This window comes from Phalacrocorax aristotelis, chromosome 1, assembly GCF_949628215.1.
Source record: "Phalacrocorax aristotelis chromosome 1, bGulAri2.1, whole genome shotgun sequence".
Lineage (NCBI taxonomy): Eukaryota > Metazoa > Chordata > Aves > Suliformes > Phalacrocoracidae > Phalacrocorax > Phalacrocorax aristotelis.
This window is the reverse complement of record NC_134276.1, coordinates 156229797-156249337: the sequence shown is the minus strand read 5'-3', so window position 1 is coordinate 156249337 and position 19541 is coordinate 156229797. Positions and strand designations below refer to the sequence as shown.

The 19541-nt window shown below is 40.2% G+C and overlaps 1 protein-coding gene across 8 annotated transcripts in view; it reads right to left on the bottom strand.

Annotated features, from left to right (window-relative positions):
* TBXAS1 (thromboxane A synthase 1) overlaps positions 1 to 19541 on the bottom strand; it is a 246768-nt gene that overhangs the window by 115877 nt on the left and 111350 nt on the right. For all 8 annotated transcript variants that reach the window (XM_075074660.1, XM_075074670.1, XM_075074718.1 and 5 more), the window contains one exon: positions 16278 to 16374. In XM_075074660.1, coding sequence (XP_074930761.1) covers positions 16278 to 16374 — 97 coding nt within the window. The remainder of the gene's footprint in view (positions 1 to 16277; positions 16375 to 19541) is intronic.

Genomic DNA, 19541 nt, shown 5'->3' with positions numbered 1-19541 from the left:
TTTCCTTTGAACAGTCATTCAGAAAGAAAACTCCAGGTCAACTGTAATGGTAGCAAAACAAGCTGTCAACAAACCACATTTGCAATATCCGCTTAACTGAAGAGTTTTAATTCCCTGCCTGCTACTTCACAATTGTTTCTAATTACATTAAGTGTATATTTACACATCAGGGAAAAGAACAAACTTCGTATATTAAGATCTCCACATCTATCTGTCAAAACACTAATGCATTTTCCTGATAGTAGTAGCAACTTTCGTTCCTCGTTTATTTGTCCCTCAAGAAGAGCTGGGTTATAAAACTTTGTAAGGAGTTGCATAGTACACTTCCAGGATTTTATCTTCCAAGATTTCATATTTGTGGTTATTTGTCTGGTTTCAATCAAGCAAAAAAAAGAAATCCTAATTTATCAAAGCATGTCAAAACATGCTTATAACGCTTGTATGAAATAGCGTTTGTTCATTTGACTCTCACAAATTAATTTGAGCACATCGAGAATTAAGTGCTTGTCATAAGATAATTTCAACAATAGAGTCCTATTGCGTACAGATAATATTACAGGACTTATCATGAGTTCCCTGGAGCTCGCAATTTCAGTAAACCAGCCTCACTTCTCAAACAACCTGTAACCAGACTGTTCCTCACATTGCTCTTATTTGATTTCTTCCAGGAGAGCAGCTAAAATGCTCCTCTGAGTATCAGCAAGTACCTTGTTCAAAATAAATTAACAGTATCAGCTACTTTTGCATTTGCAAACATATTAGGCTTGTAATACCAAGCAGTATGGATTACGAAGCGTGAAGCACATCACCATATCCTGTCATCTTAAGAGTTCTAGGATAAGATAAAATTTAAAAACAACCAAAAACCCCACAGATTGGAACCCACGCCCCAGAGCTCACCGATCCCTTTCTTGCAATATAGGCCTCCTTCAGGTGACACAGCATTTGGAGGGCCTGTCTCACCACGCCATTGCTTCAGTTTTACTGCGTCGTCACCGTGACATGGAACTAGAGGGATGGGTCAGATCCTGAATTCTCCCCCCTTTATGTTGTCCAAAAAGCCAGCGCTAGCATTTCAGGCATAGACAAGCTGAAAGCTCAGCAAATGTGCACTGGGACAGAGCAGTATTTGGGATTTAGATTCTCTTTTATCGAGTGCCCAGGGAAGGAGCGTGTGCCAGCTGTGAGAATGAAACACCTGCAACCTTTCACTGAGTTTTAACCCCACAACAGCCAGGCGCACATGGAAAAACAATGGGGAACTTGAGTGGAGGTTGCCATAGTCCCGCCTGCTGGGACCTCCCATCTGAAGGAGAAAAGAGGACTCACTCTCTAGACCACACATCCAGGGAAATTGCCAGGCTGCACCTATACTCAGCGTGTACTTGATTGCTGTAACTTGATTGCATGCGCCTAGTATTTTTGCAAGTTATCGGTATCTGCACTTCCAAGCCCAGCTTTACGGGGTGGGTGGGAGAAGGAATAAGGAAGGGGTTTTCATTTCCAGCCATCAGTGCTGGCCAGTGCAGCATCCACTCCTACATCACAAGAAGTCATTTTGCATCTGCACAGCTGCTTCTCCCACATCTGAGGTCGGTGCTGAATCCCTCCAGCTTCCCACAGCCTGATAAATAAAAGGGATCTTGAAATTTAAAAAATAACCCTCTGCAACATGTCTAAAACCCGGCTGAAATTTTTACTTAGAATAAATCTTAACCTTGGGACCAGCCTAAGTTGTTACAGCCAAATCTGACTGTCAACATAATATAAAAGCTACCACAAGCACCAAGGGAGCAGCTGAAAAAAAGTGAGGAAAAGAGACCTGCACCACTTGACCACTGAGGAGGGAAAAACCAAGGCTGCACCATCCAGCAGCTGGGGCATCCAGAGGACATCTAATCTGACGTGCTGAAACACCAATTAGGGAGGGTACATTCCCTCTAACTCAAATGAAATATTAAAAATAATACATCCAGAGCTGGTTAGAGAAACTTAAATAAAGCCATGTGGTTGAGAGGAACTGGAAATACTGCAAAATCAATTTGTTTTTCCAGGTTTTCTGGAAAAAAATGGCACAAAAGTTCCAATATCTTGTTACATAAGTTTTTGGAACAAGATAACGTTCCTTTGCAAAATGAAACAACTTTGAATTTCCATTCGAAGTTGTAACTGAAACAAAACCTTCTATTTAACTTTTTATTTTTGTTTTGGCATTTGACTATTCAAAGTCAGCCACAACATGAAACTTCCATCTTCCACACATTTCCTAATCAATTCTCAGAAAACATTAAGGGCCATGTAAGGTATATATATTTTTTTAATTCTTGATGCTGGTAATATAGCATGCCATCTATTCCTACTGCAGTCAAATACAATTATATTACGATGAAATTATGAGAGCAAGATAAAACATTAAAAGATTTGAAAGTCTTAGACTGAGTGCAGTCTTTGTATCCTAAAGCATATGCAAAAATTGCTCCAGTTCTTCAGTTATGTTACCCTATACTATCCTATTTTTCCCCCACAGGATCTCAATTTGATTTTGCAAATGTAACATTTATAAAGAAAATAATGTCCTGACAGGTTTTAATATTACATATAGCAAACAAAAAGTCTTTCATGTGAAACGAATCAGTCACAAACTCAGGATTCTCAACTTTTAGACATAAAGCTCACATGGCAACTTGTAGAAGAAGTTGGTGATCTGTAGAGCCCTGTCACCAGAGACCGATATTAGCTAGTGAGTTTCCTTGTTCTTTAACTATTTTTGTTGAGTGTGTGTTTACTGAGATTCTTCAGGGGCTTATAAACTTAAGCAGTTTGGTCAGATTTTCAAAGTGGTTTTTCTATGCAGCCCTTACACTAGAGGGAACAAAGCCAAAGTTAAAGAAAAAGACTTTGGGTTTATTTTTCGCCACAATGGATAAATAACCCTATCTTTTTCCTAGGCTGCTTCTGCAAAATAGCGAGACCATTTTGACTGAAAAATTCTAAATGAAAACTATTAATTGAAGTAGTTAAAATGTGAGAATCTACTGAGACGTAAATATTGTAATGGAAGACATTGGGCAACTTTAATTATAGATATCACCATTGTCTCTGCTACTACACGGTTTCTTTAGAACTGATTAAATACCAGTATAGTCCTGACGACATTAAAATGAGACTGAAGGTCAACGACTGGTTAAACTGGGATGTTTCTGAGCCATTGTTAAATTATTCAGAATTATTTTAGGAAAGCTGCATAAAAAGTGCAAGAGTGCAGTTTTAGCTTCATCTAAATGCGCATACTGAAAATGGAAAAGGAAATGGGGAAACTGTCCTTTGCAATTGCCTTGAAAAGGGAAAAAAAGAATATCCTGTGTATCTTCAACTTAAAATTAATCTAGCAGAGGAGAACAGTGCAAGACAGTTCTTGTTTTTACTACGTATTTCCCCAAACCTTTTTCTGCAAGAGCAAGCGTGAAAGGAAAAGAAGAAGAATGGGACATTATTTCAGTAAAGAATGTAGTTATTTTAGTTTCTATTGCTTAACATCAGTGACAGGAGACTGGTAGAAGTAAATAATTAACAATGATCAACAATCCTTTTCTTTTGCTTCAGGATAGCTGTTTCCTGATCTGCGTATATATCTGTTGCTGCGTACATGTCCATGGGGCTAAATGGAGCCTCCTCTAACCGTCATGGAGCCTTCAGAAACAGGTGAATCAACATGAAAATGAGCAGTGGCCAGGTGTGCTCAGAGTAGGGAGCACTTGTTATGCTAGAGAGCTGGGAGCAAGCCATGCAGTGTGAAGACTTGAATGCTACACCCCTCCTCCTCTTCCCTTTTTCTTTTAAGTGTGGGGGAATTTAACGCTGACGAAAAGTCAGCGGCACTGGCAAGTACTCCGCAACTTTCCTTGGTCGTGGTTGGGAGCATTGTGTGCACAGTGCAGCGCTTCCCCACCACCTGCATAACACACTGCAGCATGTTCCCTTCCTAAGGATCAGACCAGCCAACTATTTGCTATCAACTATTTACAACAAATGGTGCCAAGATATGTGGTTGCTATATAAACAAAGAAGAATTCTCACTAGAGACTAAAAGAAGACCTGCCGACTCATTTTTCACTTATGATCTGTAAGATTTATAGCTGAAACACACTGTCTGTTGTAAGGAGCACATAGTCTCTAAACATCCTTTCCCATGGAGGTTTCACCCTTGCAGACTGAACATTACACAGCGTACAATCACAAGCAAAAAAACAGGGTGGCAAAAAATCTTGCTTGAACAAATCTACTGGAATTAATTGCCAGGTAGCTTTGTAAAGGTCAGAATACAACTTTCCAGGCTCCGGTCAGAGAACCACTACAAAAACAGCTGCATCAATTTAAGATGCTACTACCCCATCAGCTGTTCACCACCCCTCATCTGTTGGAGGTTACCACCTTTGAAATGGAGCTGGAGAGTCCATGTGAGCACTCATCATCTGCTTCAGTGCCAAGTCAGCCTGCATAGTTTTGAAAAAGTCCTCATTGGTACGTAAACTAAGATGGATTAGCTTCTGAGCTGAACCAGATGAGGAATGCTCACATGATCCATTCGGTGGGCCTTGCCATAGAAATGGTAAGTCCAGCTAAGACATCTTAACACAAGGTTGTTAGCAGTGTGCTGGATAAGAATATTATCATTACATAAAAAAAAAAAGAAAAAACCTTTCATATGTTTAAGTTCAAATATAAACATAAAGGCAGGTAAATGGATTAAGCTATCTGAATGAATGGCTAAAGAGAGAATTATGCCCACTGCTTCTGAGATGACAATACTCCTTTTAAAACACTTCAGATGAAGAGCAAAGGCTTGCAAGGATTAGTATAATAATGTCCACGTGTATCACATTAACTCTCACTGAAGAGGAATGAACTTCACTTGCACATGCACAAGTCCCCAAATATAACTCCTATCACATTCAAAACAAAAAGGTCATCCCTGAAAAAAAGTCACTTGCTTGTGTAATAGTTAATAGAAAGGATTCAAAAGTGGTGGAGGGAAACTGATTTGTAGCCAGCGGAACCATTAGGAGAAATGATGCCCAGATGCAATCTCTGGCACTGGAAGTCACCGCAGCACCTTTTGCCCGGAGGCTGGGCAGATAAGCCAGAAGGAAGATTACTGTCACTGTTCGTCTTGCTATTATGCTAGTCTTTTGACTTCTGCTGCTGACCACCTTTGAAAGAGGACACTCAGCTAGGCTACACAGATCCTAGGCATGATGCGTGACAACCATTCAAACTATCATATATTGCCATGCCACATCTGCTCCAATGCTCAGTGCTGAACTTCTAGGCTTCGGGGTAGATACATGTAAATCGCTCCTCTGCTGTGAAACATCACTTGCCCAGACCTGAACGGGTTCCTCTACCATCCAACTCTTCAAAAGGACTTTCTGTTTGTGAGCCGGTGAGTTATCTGCAAATGTGGATAAAGACGTGAAAATAAAGCAAAGTACTATGTCTGAACTCTGATTGTTCAAGTATGTAAAAAGGCCAACCTGAATGTTGTGATCTGAGCTTATATCAGTTCTGGAACAAGTGACAAACTAATTACTCTTCTCCTAACAAAAGCAGACTGGGAAAGGCAGGAATCAAAGGACGTGATGCTCTACTATATGTCAAGAGTACGGAAAAGGGAGAAAACTATAAACAAAACAACCAGTCTGCTACTGACAAATAACAGTTTCAGAAGTCAGAAATGAGGGACTGTTGAAAACCTGTGCTATTAGACTGAATAAGCTTCAGAAAAAATATCCCCACAGCATGTGCCCAAAGAAGTAAGATAAGTTGAACTTCCCTTTAAAAAGCAACAAATCAACAGAAATCAAAGGTCAGGACCAGCAAAGACCAGCATGAACTGCATCTCCACTCCACATGCATCACACCTACTCATAACACAGTCAGCTAAGGTCAGGATTAGATAAGGAAGCAATACTGTATTTAAACAGGAAAAAATATTTATCAGCCTTAAGATTTCACATATTTTATCCACCAATAAAACATGTGCTTTAAACAAGGAAGAGAGCCCTGGGAATAGATAGTCCTTTCCTGTCTAGAAGTGTTGTTTTTCTTCAGGGTTGCAGTATTAAAAAGAATAGTGCTGCAAAATCAGTAAATAAATAGCCAATGTAAGTTTGATGAAAGATTGGCTCAGAAGACTGCTTTTGGCCTGAATAGAAAGATATGCTTTCATCCTGTTTTGACTATACTCATACGTTTACCTAACATAATTGGATGTAGTTAATATTGCAGGAGCCTTCAAGCAGCGCACATTTCCCTCATTAGTGGGTTTAAAGCCTTAATGATATCTCCTGTGCTGCAGAAAAGCCCAATGTAAGCTTTAAAAGTGATTGGCAAGTTTCAACAGGAGAAAAACTGGGGGAAGGGAAGGCAAAACCTAATAAAACTCTGACCTTGTTTTCTTCAGTTGTTTAGAAAAGGAAATTTTGCAGAATGATTGAAGAAAGAAGAAAAAGGTGAAGGTAAACAAGCCAAAAAATATAGTTTCAAAAGTTGATCTTACAGTAAGTCAAAAAAAGGTGAAAGAGGCAGAAAGAGGGAATGTCCCTTCACATACTTGCAATGCACTAAGACACATACACACTTAGTCCTACACAAACTCCTCCTGACGCAAACAAGTGCATAGACACAGCATATTGTCAAATCAGCATCTTCCTACACCTGCAGCAAAACCACCTTTTTGTAGTTTCATTATGCAGAAAGTTTTTTCTCCCCTTTTAAGTCTCAATAGAATTGGCAGGGAAGCCTTACATCTAAGAAACAGAATGTCACAATATACCATTAACTAAGTACATGCAAAGGGTTTGGGGTTTTGTTGTTTGTTTTGTTTTTGTTATTGACTAATTTTGACCATTTTCCAGGAACAGAAATTTCACAGGCTGGTTTAGTTTCAAAAGAAGCATAATTATGTACAGCTGTATTCAGGATTTCTTAACTGCCTTGAACAATCAGTGAAAGGGAGATTTGCACACATTATCAGCCACTATCATTAGCGCTTTAAAGTATGTAATCCATCTGGTGTTCTGGTGTCTACCTAGGAGCAGGTATTGAACCCATGATGGCTGCAGTATACTAGCATAAAAAAAGAGCATTAAAAACAAACAAAACAACACAGCAACCCTAGTAATTTCTCTATACCAGACTGTCCTTGTGTTTGTGTTCCCCCATGGGTTTGCAAGCCATTTTTATAGATACAGGCAGAGAGTGGAGCATTAAAAATGTAAAATTCATCAACATGCAGTTCTGCAGTCTTCACAGAGGAAGAGGTAGCAGGATACCATGGTGATGGCAGCACTGCAGCCCATTAATAAACCAGAGAAGGACTCAGGGATAGATTCAAATACTTAGACCTATCCTGAAAAATACGTCTCTTCATAATAAATCCTATAAAAGATAAGATGACTGTGCATCTCAACATCAGCCGTGGTCTCAACCTATTGATTCATCATGTCTTGATGGGGGGCAAGGGAGGAGAAAACTTGTTTTTAAGCCTTCTAGCCTCCTTCAGTCAATTGCATTGCTTTCATATTGCCTAGGTTTATGGCCCATAGCATCTGAAAACAGACAAGCCATGTCTGGAAAAGAGAAAAAATGGGAAGGTTTTATTTTGTATTCCATCTCTGCGTAACCCATCTATTTCTACCATCACTGCTAGTCCTTCATACAGGAGGGATCAGCCAGTTCTATTTACTCTCACCTGGAAATGTAACAAATATTAGTGTTTGCTTACTCAATTAGAGATTCATAAATCTCAAGCAAACAAATTCACATGACCTACCTGGACAACAATACATTAGCCAGTTAAAATAGCACCCTTAGAGGAAATGTGGCTTTCTCCAAGCCCAACTACGGTCTGACTGCTACTGCTGGGGACATGCTGACCTCTTGCAGGAGAGCTCCCTCCAGCCACAACAACACAGAAAACCTTCCTCAGACAGCAAACCATCTAAGTAACCACTCAGAGGAAATAAAACGTCATTTAGAGAGTCTTGTCTTTGAGGATCTTCCCAAGTCAGTCAACTAGACCATCCTCAAACTAATTGGACTCAACTACAGTCAGCATTTTGATATTGATTGCTTGTAAGCCATTCTGTGGCACTCCAAACTATTGTGATTGATATCTTCCTAAACTTTCAGAAGTCTTTATCAAATACTTAAATGTGTGAGAAGGGACTGTTTGCCCTCTTTACCATGCGAGGCAGAGAAAACCAAAGGCTCCTATTTAAGGAAATGTCCCCATTCTGCACAGATTATTAATAAACATACTTAGGTAAATACACACTCGTGGCCCACTGAATTAAATGAGACGTAAGAATGTGCACAGAAGTAAGTAAATGTTAAGATCTTTTTATGAATAGTAGTCAGCAGAGGCAAATGACAGGTGTTCAAGGTAGAGTACAAATGAGCTTTCCCACTTTGCAGGACAGAGATTTTACTTGGTTTCCTGTTCTGCATTAGAATTACAAATAAAAATGACAAACTTGAGAAGATAATCCTCAAAATACACTCAACTGAATCTGTTAATATTAACATTACTATTCAGGTTTTTTTTTTAATACTTCAAAATAGGAAGTTACTGAAAAGGAAAAACAAAAAAAAGCTTTTCAATAAAACTTTTCCCTCTATATTTCTGAAGCTTCTTTTAAGAAAAAACAAAAAGGCCTCCCACCACAACCATTTGAATTAACAGATAAACCAAATCCCAACCCTTTGCCATCAGTTCTGAAGCACTAACATCCACGAATGATAATGTTCAGCTGGAAATTCCCAACATACTCTTTTACATTTGTTAAGGTGACAAAGCACTTCCTAAATGATTTGCCCTTGTGAATACAGGAATTCTGCAGCAAAGCCAAATACTGAGCTCAGAGCTCCTAAATCCCAACCTAGAGCCCTAATCACAAAACCAGACTTCATCCCACTGGGATTCAGAGGATCAGGTGGTTCCCAGAACACAGTCTACTAATATGTCAAGTCTTTCTTTAAGGCTAACTGAAGCCAAAGTCTGATTAATTTTACAGTCAACAACAGTGATCATTTGACAACATTAGTTTTGTGCTATTAGCTTCAGCATATGGGGAATATGGGGCAATTTGTTGTGCATGCATAAGACGACGTACAGTCTGAAAGAAATGACCCCCTCAATATTTATTATTTTAATTTTAAAGTGCCTGTTGCAAGCATATGCACTGCTACTTTAAAACGTTTAAACAAAACTGGATTTAATTGCGCAGAAAAATTAACCAACAAGCTCTGAAAGCAAAAAAAAGGAACGAAAAAAGAAATGCAGAATTAAAAGCTATTTTACCAGGTAAGGAAGACAACAAAATAGTTACATATGCATTGACCAAGCTAGAAAGGTACCCTACTATGTCTAGAAGACAGCCACGGAGGCACACTGGGGGAAGAAAGGAGATACATCATTATGGTTGTTGAGCCTGGGAGCTCCTGCTCTGGCACATCCTAGTGAGAACCATCAGTTCAAGACAAGGGTAAGAGCCCTTGCTCAGCTCCCTGGCAGGGTCTGACACTGGAAAATCGTTCAGGCATCTGGGCTTACATGGCTGTACAACAGCACCCACAAAAATGCAGTTAAACAAATTAATATTTAACAGTTAAGTGCTATACAGCTGAATGCATTCCCTGTTAGCATATTTCCCTTTCTATAATGATGCTGTACCAGCCAAGATTTCAACCAACTATGATCTAGCAGCTGTAGAAAACTGCTAGGCAAAAAAGTAAATCTTAATACATTCACTGCTTGGACACCTTTTCACATATCCTTGTAAGGAAGGATTTTTGGAACCACTGAATATTCTAAGCTCAATGAGACTGAGCCTTATTGTACATGTGGCAGGATCGACACTTACTTGAATTTGTCCTACAAAGGGAGGGAGGGAGGAAGCGAGGGAGGGAGGAGAGAACATCGCAGCTCTGGATCACAAAGAACTGGATGTTCAAAGCACAGCCTGCCATCAGGTGCGATGGTTTTGCTGCATCAAGAACTGAAATGTCACCACGACATGTACAAAGAGGCACATTTCGTGAAGTTCCCATCATAAGATATGGCACAATTGACACCTGCAAGGCTCTAGTGAGGACTAGAGATTCAGCACCTCCTCAAATTATAGAGATGCCAAATCAATATGCGTGCATCTGTATGCATCCATAAATATATACAAATATGCATGCATGCACACATGTAGGTGTAACAACTAATCCTGAGACAAGTTGGCTCCAGAGTGTTATGCTGGTCACCTTCCATGTCCTATGTGAACCCAACAAAAACCAAGATGAAGGAATGGGAAAATGAAAAAAAAAAAACGTACCTAAAAACACTGAGGCAGTGAACAAATTTAAAGCACATTCCTTCCCTCTGCTGCCATAAAAACCAGATTGTTTTCAAAACTAAATAGCACAATCAGATTATTAGCACACACTGGAACATCACTCATGTACTAAACCATCCCAATGAAGAGTCATTTTAAAGGGTGGAAAAATGAAGATCTCATTATATGTATTTCATCCTTTTTTCCTCATTTGTTTGAATCATCTTCCAAATATTGACTTACCCACCATCATACTGTGGGTCACTAGTGGTCCAAACTACACGCCCATGTGGAGGTGAGCCTCTAACGAAGCACACTCATCATCTGTTTACAAACTGAGTTCATCACACTTTGCAACAACAATTTGGAAATAAACTAAGAAATTCACATGAAAGGATGATGATGGCATTGTCACAACCGGAAATAATCCTAGGACATTTAATTTGAAGAAAAGAAACCTTTCTAAGCCAAACAACCAAGGGTACAGGGTCAAGACAGCATGTATACACGTCTTTTGGCAACACTACACAACTTTTCATTCCTTAACTATTTTTACATGATGTGTCTCCAAACGAACATGTTAGTGGGTTTATTTTTCAAAACAATAAACTGCATTTGTGAGAAAGGGACTGAAGAAACTGCCCAGCCCATAAGCTGGATCAGACTATGGGTTTGGATACACAACTAAGTTACCACAGTTTACTGAATGACAGCACATCAGTTGGGCTGCTGCATACAGGCAATGCCTGTACTCTAAAAATCAAGGCAGAAGTCATCAAGTACAACCTTGCTCAAGACACACAACTGACCTTTTATTTGCAAAAGGCCAAGGACACACACCCAGAGTCAGTTCCTGAGGCACCACACTGAGCTGTTTGAAGTCAGTTGTGCATCCCAGCCCCACACTGGAGATACATAATCACTACCAGCCGGTGTAGGGTTGTCTGAAGTTAATGGAAGTAGGCTGATTTATGCTGGCTGAGGGCCTAACCCCAAATTCACGGAATTACAGGATGGTTGAGGTTGGAAGGGACCTCTGGAGGGCATCTTGGATCAAATTTGGGTAGACGTTTTGCCAGAGCAATATACACAGGCATTTTTCTTGCCAGTACTGTGTCCCCTAACAAGAGACCAGGAAGAACAGCCGATTCAGGGGTATGGCAGCCAACCTGGACCACAGCTGAACAAGATGCAGAAAATAGGCTCCTTCCTATTTGATGGCTGTATTTTATTTGTTTAATGCCACAGCTAGGCCTGAAGAATTACAGATTTAACAAATTTTTACAGATTTGGCAAATTTTACACAGGAAAAGAATCATCATGTCCCACACAGAAGAACTAGGAGAAAGGGAAGGGGAAGGACAGACAGAAGCAAAAAGAAAAGCAGCAAGGGCAACTGTCTTTTCCTTCAAGAGGGATACAGGGAATTTGTACTGCCATGTTATATCAGCTTCCATGCTACTCTTTGGTTCTTACTTTTACCACTTTATTATTAGTTGTTGTTAAACCATTGTTACTTTTTCCACCGTAGCAGCAACGCTCCTGATGAGAAAGCAGTGATGTTTCCTTACAGCTATTGGAATTGGTGTAGATTTTTCAAATCTACATCAAGATATCACCCTCCTCCAGCTGGTTGGCATGCAGATTTAAGGATTTGGTCTGGATCAACTACTAGTTTCCACCTGTGATAGCCACATGGATCCTGGCAGAGCACTGACTCCAAAAGCCTGACAAACCTTGACTAGCCAGTACTTACCTTTGCCTTTGGGCTCACTGATCCACATTTTTAGCAAATCTTTGGCCTACAACTTCTCAATTATTTAAATGACATACCAGGTAATATCTCTCTTCACATTGCTCCATCTTAACATTCTGCTCCTACATTTTTAAAAGTATGGTTTGATGATTCTCAAGCACTAATTCAAAAACAAATTTTCAATGCAGAAATCAAAAACAATCTGAAAACAGATTATGTATCATTATCCTGCCTGGCAGAATGCAACAAACATCATAAACCTATCTCACTCACAACACAGTAATGCAGCTAAAAACAGTCTTGATGCTCTTAAAAGAAAACTTCTATTCAAGGGACGACTTACCATAGTTGTGAGAAAAAGGTATCACTTACTGCAGCACAGCCCTGCCTAGAATGCTGGCTGAGGTTTCCATGGTTAACCTAAATTAAAATCAATTCCATATTTTTTGGCAGAAGGTCTATAAGCTAATTTTCATCTTTTCTTCTTCAACGATAATTAAAAACATAGCAAAAAGGCTTCACATGCCTCAAGTATGAAGGTACGTTACAGTAGACATTTTTGTTTTTAAATGGCTACCTTAAGTCAGAATTAAGTGGGGAATTAAAATGTCGTTATTGCCTTCTTGTGATTATACAGTTAACAATAGATGTACCCCATGCCTACAGGGGAATAACACGCTGTGTGCTAGACTTGGTTGTTTGTTCTGAAAGGAAGTAAACCTTAATGCAGATTTGACCTGCAGTCACCATACATTTCTGTTGCAAGAATTACTAATCAGTAACTCAGAAACAGGGGAAGAGGGCAAGGGAGCCTAAATGGCTTTTCACAGCAATATTTGAAAGATATTCATAGTAAAGATGTGAGATGTATAATATCAAAGGGAAACATAATTGCATAAAATTAACAGAAATTTGGCTTCTGTTCACATGCAAAATCTACTTTGTCCATATAATGAGTGAGCAGACAGGTTCCATGTGAGAGAAGTGTACAAGTGGTCCAGGTCTCTCTGGGTGCGGAGACAGGACACAAGATGCTTCCAAAAGGGTCCTCTCAGCACATTAAAACCACCCTGATTCCATAAATGTCTTCTGATGACTCTCCAGCAAGCAGCCAGCAAGTGCACAATCCCAGATTAAGGTCATTCTTCTGAGAGCTCAAAGGCATGACATCACATTACAGACCGCTTTAATAAAAGCTCAGAGTTCACTGAATCATCATCTTATCCCCTTCTATCAAGTACATCATCCACTGTTTGCAACCTTTCACAAGTTCTATTTCCCACTGTCTCTTACTCTAATATATATATTTTAACATTAATTTAAAGAACAGCAAAATAAACATGGTATATAAACTTTTTCTACACCCTAATACACTTAACTTTTAGAATTAGTCCTGCACAGCCTGCAATTTGGTAACATTTTGTTAACATATGATTGCTACAACTGCTACAGAGCGTGGCGAATAATCTCTTTTTGTGGAATTCTGGGTTAGATAACTCAGATTTCACCTCTCGTAGATGAGGTACAAATCTTGATTTTGGAAATGGATTTGGGGAGGTGGGGAAGAAAAGCCCAGTGGTTTCTCCCAAGGCCTACTCAAACCCAGTGGTCTCACCTCCCTTCCTATCCTTCTCACCCTGAAAGACTGACACTCTTAAGGTAAAAAAAAGGCTTTGGGTTGAAATAATACGGATGTGCCATGTCTGGACTGAAAGATATTAGCCTAGCTTTGTGAACAGCACTGCCTCCGAAGTCAATTTTATAACCACTCATCAGTAGATCATCTGGGAAAGGAATGGGTAAAATAAGGTAGGGTGATCTGTTTTGCATTTTTAATTCTCCACTGGCAAATAGAAACCCTCACTTAAAGTAGGGGAGCTTGCTTTGAGTAATTTTAAAATATACAACCAGAAGCAACCCAATTAAAAGTCTTAAAATGACATTTATCCAGTCAATATGAGAAGAGAGAATTCTATTACTTGGAAAGTGCTTTTCTCATTCGCACCCTTCAACCGTTACTCACATGCAACCAAAATCACATCTTAATAAATTCCACTGGCCTTCATTACAAACCATCCAGCATTATTTACTTTCATATAGAATAATTAGTGTACAGGATAGCCAAACACTTTGCTGAGAGAGCTGATTGTGAATTAAAAAGGAGCTGCAGTTTCAAGTGTGAAAAATCAAGAGGGGAAAAAGATCCCCAGGTTAGATGTGGAAGGACCCAGAAACAGAAGGCTCCTTATCTTCAGTAGGTGAAAAGCAATGGCTAGAACAGGGGGAACAAAGTGGAAAGTGAGAAATAACAATGCTCAAAGATTGCAGCTGTGTGAGAAGACCATGGAACAAGCAGATAAAAGCACATAAGATGAAGCAAGTTCATTTGAATTAGACTCATGGGCATTAAGCAAGCCAGAAATAGCAACAGTGCACAGGGGAGAAACTGTTCATTTTGTTAAAGAGAAGGCTAGGGCTTACATTTCCTCATCTGCCACAGACTTTCTGGTTAGTGGCAGGGATGTCACTCAGTCTGTGACTCAGTTCCTCATCCATAAAGCAGGATGTTGTGAGAAAAGCCACAGATGTTTCAGGGGACAGTCAAGTGATAAGGGCAACATATGAACCTACACAGATCCCTGATGGAGAAAAAAAACGGAGAGAGACTGGCTATGGTGACCTGGCCTACCTGAATCTTAGAGAGGAACACAAATGTTACAGACCATGACACATAGATGTACAACCACAAGAGAGAGACATAAACCTCTGACCATAAAAGCCTAGAGAGAAAGAAAAATTTCACCAAACAAGGGTGACAATGCACAGACGTATTCAAATGACAAGGCTGACTAAAATTAAGAGCAGAATGAATATCTGAATGTACCCTCAAAGGAATGCTCTCCGATTTCAGGGAGGTATTATTTGGGCACCAGCTACTGCTATGAATAGTGGGTGCAGTCTATTCCTATCAAAAATACAAGAGAAAAGCATGGGAAAGTTGTAGACAGGAAGAAAAATGGTTCCTGCTTGGGGGTGGAAGAAAGGAAGAGGTGGGGAATTCCCCCAAATACGGAAAAATGGGGAAAAGGCCCTTGCCGCACACAACAACTTCAGCCTCAGAAGCTTGCACACAGGAATTCTTCCATTCAGATGTGAGTTATAGGCAGAACTGGTACAAGTGGTTATTAAATAAGATACAGGTAGTCACAAGATGAACTTCATGTACCAAAAGAAGCAAGCAAAGTTGACGAGCAGTCTGCAAACAGACTGTCTGGTTGCAGAAAGGATCAGAGGAGCAGAGGAGACAGGCAGCTGATCAGAGATGAAATTTTCCCTGAGGGCGCAAACAACCCTCCTGAATACATGTGAGTTTATTTGAGCAGGTTTGAGCATATAAAGGGGCCAGGAGAAAGCAGGGAATGTATGGCACTGAGGCAGCGTGCAGTCACGGTGACAGTATTTCCTTGTAAAATGCTGAGGAACTGCCAGAAATCTTTACTATCCCTCTGGCCATTCCCCCCTCATTATTTGTTCTAACTGGTACATGAAAAAGGGCTTTTTAATATATATATGTGTACATAGATAAGTAAAATAAGTAACTAACAGCATATGTATAAGTCCTTGCTAACGGCAAATTCATTCTTTGCTATTTGTTATCTTCAGAGCGGTAAGTAGGACAAAGCAATGCATGTTAGCTGCAGGGGGCATGTCCCTGTCCCAAGCAGCCCACTCCTGCCTTAGAAAGTCTAAAAACACAAAACTGACCATGGGTGGGAGAAAGCAAATAGCACTGTCCCCACGTTACAGACTGAGAACAAGGAAGACAGCTAGTAAGTGATTTTCCCAGGATTTTGCAGGAGGTCAGTGGCAAAACTCGATATTGAAAGCCTCTCTCTTCAGCATCCATCTGATGCCTCAGTCACAAGGGTGTTGTATCTCTTAAGGACATTCTGTTTCATCCTCAATACATCTTGGCAAGAGGAGTCTTTGAAGTGTATACAGTGAGTTTATATACCTTCAAGTTTAATTGAACCACGTAGTACTTTTTCCCCCTATTTCCAGCACACCTTCAGTCTGAGCTCATACTAACAGTACTACCACCTCCCTCCACAAAGCCAACCTTTCTATCTACTCACAGTTCTGTTGGTGAAGTTACTGAAGTCTGTCACTAAGATTTGCTTGATCATCTCTGGCGTGGAGACCACCACAAACGCCTGGCGACCAATGTAGTATCTACAAGGAAAGAAAGTAGAGGGTCATTTTAGCAGATAACATCAACTAGAGAACCGTCACCTTTCCTAAAATACCTCTGTTGGCTTGAAAACACTTGCCATGAACAAATATCCCAAATATTCCTTTGGGTAAATCAGTATCTTTCCCCATTCCTCTCAACTATTAAATTAAGATGCATGGTCCTGGAATTTAAAGGAAACAGCTTAAAACCTTTTACTGATTAATCGATACTCAGCCAACATTCTAACATACAGTTTACACGCTCTGCGCTCACTGTGAATTCTATACAAAGTGATGTAGTATCACTAACCCAAACTACAAAGGAGCAAAACATTAGTAACCAACAACCCAAGCAATCATGAAAGACCTACAAAATCAATTATCCTGCAGTTAGCCACATGAAATGTCTTTCCAAGGCAAAACCCTCTCTACAATGACCCTTTCCAGAAGTCTGTCCAGCGTGGCTGCAGCAAAAGCATACTTCCACCACTTCTACAAACACTGGAATCAAGTGCATCTCAGACCCCAAGCTCTGCGTTACCACAAACATGACCATCTAACAGATGTCATCTATACCTTACATAAAACTAATGAGAAAAAAAAGAAACAAAAAAGGAAAAACTAAAAAAAAAAGTCCACCAAGTTTAAAGACATTAATAAAACTTTAGAAGAAAACTGGGGCCTCTCACTCTCTGCTCGTACAACCTTTATCTCTCGCTTCCAGTTTTATCTGATCCTTAGAGCCAGCGTCTGTCCTTGGGTGACTTCACAAACTGTGGATGCCGCAGAGGTACTGGGACTCCCCCAACCCCACGATTCCTAGGGGTGCAGAGCTCCCTTCTCCAGCAGCATTCCCCCCAAGGCCCACAGGTGCTCCGTGCTTGGCTGTGCTGCAGGGGGAGGAAGGAGTACATCAGCAAGCAGAGGTCCAGGTCCCTTGCAGTCCCTACCTTTGCTGATTGCTGGACCAGAAAGACTATGCAGGCGGTGCTGCCATTGGTCTGCCAGGAGAGAGGAAGGGGAGGCTGGAGGCAGGCACAGGAGGGCTGGGCAGCTCAGAGCAGAACACAAGAGCAATACCACAGATGCTGTAATACTGTGGAAATGTCAATGCCTAATCATTTTGGTTTGATATAGCTTAGTATCAATATATTGCTTATCACCTGTCTACATTGTAGCAACAGAACAGACAAGCAAACCCTGAGCTGAATTAAATTTAGTAACTGGAGGTTCCCATGGCAATGAAGCTGCAGCAGCACTGATTTCACCGGGGGCAAACAAGTCAGACAAATATCTTGATTCCAAAGCAGGGTTTCGCAGTCCACCTTGACCCCTGTACGACCAAAACTCATAACAAACAAATGGCAGAGAAGAACAGAAAATAATTTTCTTCAGGAAGGAAGACATTTCTTTTCTTCTCTGGTGGGTTTCAAGAGGTAACTGTTATTTCCCAAATCCAACCCACAGGCTCCACTTGAACCTTAGATACAGATTGTACATTCTGTTAAAATAAAACTTTTTTTACCTCTCCCAGCTTGCTAAACCACAGCAAAGTCAAACTTTTCTTCAGAATCCTAATAGGTGCATAAGAAAGAGCTGAGGCCTCTTTTTAAAGAGTGCTTTGGTCGCAAAAGAGGATAATGGCCTACATGCCCCTTTTGCCTGGACTTTGTACAATTTCTCTAGCATTAGAGAGGCAAAGCAAGCTCCCAAGGTGAAGACCTGTGCTGCTCCAAACCTACCTGGGATGATCAGCCATGAATACTGACCTCTCATACTCACACCTTGCTTTTCTCTTCCCCTATCCAAGTTGATCAAGTTCCTTGCCTCATTTAATGGGTAGTGAGCGATGGTCCTCCAACACAGATTTTCATAGGGACCAAAGCCCTAACACCAGATTCCAAATCTGAATCAGAAGCTGATTACGTCTATCCAGACAGCTTAACCCTGACCACCAAGAGGCATCAAAAAGGGCACAGCATGCAAAGCACATGTATATGTGTGTGTGTATGTGTGAGAGAAAGAGAGATACACAGACACACTTGTAGTTTATTTCAAACTTGGGAAGCTGCAGAGCTCCAGCTCCAGTCCACTGGAATAACAGGACAGTACTCTCAGTTGGAGCCCTTACGTCCCAGTGCACTTTGTGCTTGAAAGCATTCAGGACTAAAATTTGGGACAGGAGCATCTCCTACTCAAGCTGCTTTTATGAGAAAGTGAGTCACAAGCCAAGTTTATGCAAACAAATCTATTTATCATCCTCCAACTCAGACCAGGCACCCGAACTCCCAGTTCTGCTTCCACAGCTAAGCTCTTTCTCTTTCATTTACTCTTCTCTAACTTTCTATCTATAGGTACTGTTTTTTCTTTCCTTACCCAGTTATAAATAAGGGCAGAAAAGGAGAAAGAAGAGAAGGAGAAAAAAATCTCCTAAAATTAATAAACTGAAAATACTGAAAAAAATCGTAAACTGCTTTTTAAGCAAAGTTCTGCTTACTTTTAAGGAATGACTGCTGTAAAGCACACACAGACAGCCATCTTTTATTGTGTCCCAAACAGTAGAAGCTCTCTATCTGGCCTTCCTCCATTCTCCTACTTTCTGTATATAATCTTTCTAACCTTTTCTAGTAAGTCAAAATCCACAGGCTAGGAGCATGACTTCCATGATCTTCCCTTGAAGTTAAGCAAAAAAAGGACAAGAACAGCTAAGTATGAAACAAGATCATCTGAGCTACTTCATTTAGCAAACACAGGTCCAGAACCTGCAAAGCCACCAGAAATATGCTTAACTAAGTTTCAACATATTTAAAATCCTTAGAAGGATCAAGGCCTCAGTCACAAACCAAGAAGGTAGCTCCCAACTAGGTTTTTTTTTTTTTACATGTTCCAAAATGGCAAATATCAGATAAAATCCTCCTGAATAATAATCTATTCTTCCCAAGTAAATAACATAGTCACCCCTACCATGTAACTTCATTTTGATTCTGTATTACTACATGTGGATATCACCAGCCTCCCATAGACCTAGATTTATTATTGAACAAAACCTGATATTCTTGTCAGATTTTAATAAATAAGAGTTTGAGAAAAACAAAAGCCTCCCGGCAAGTGCATTACAAATGGATTCATGAATAATTTAGGACAGCACTTTTTAATAACTTTCTCTA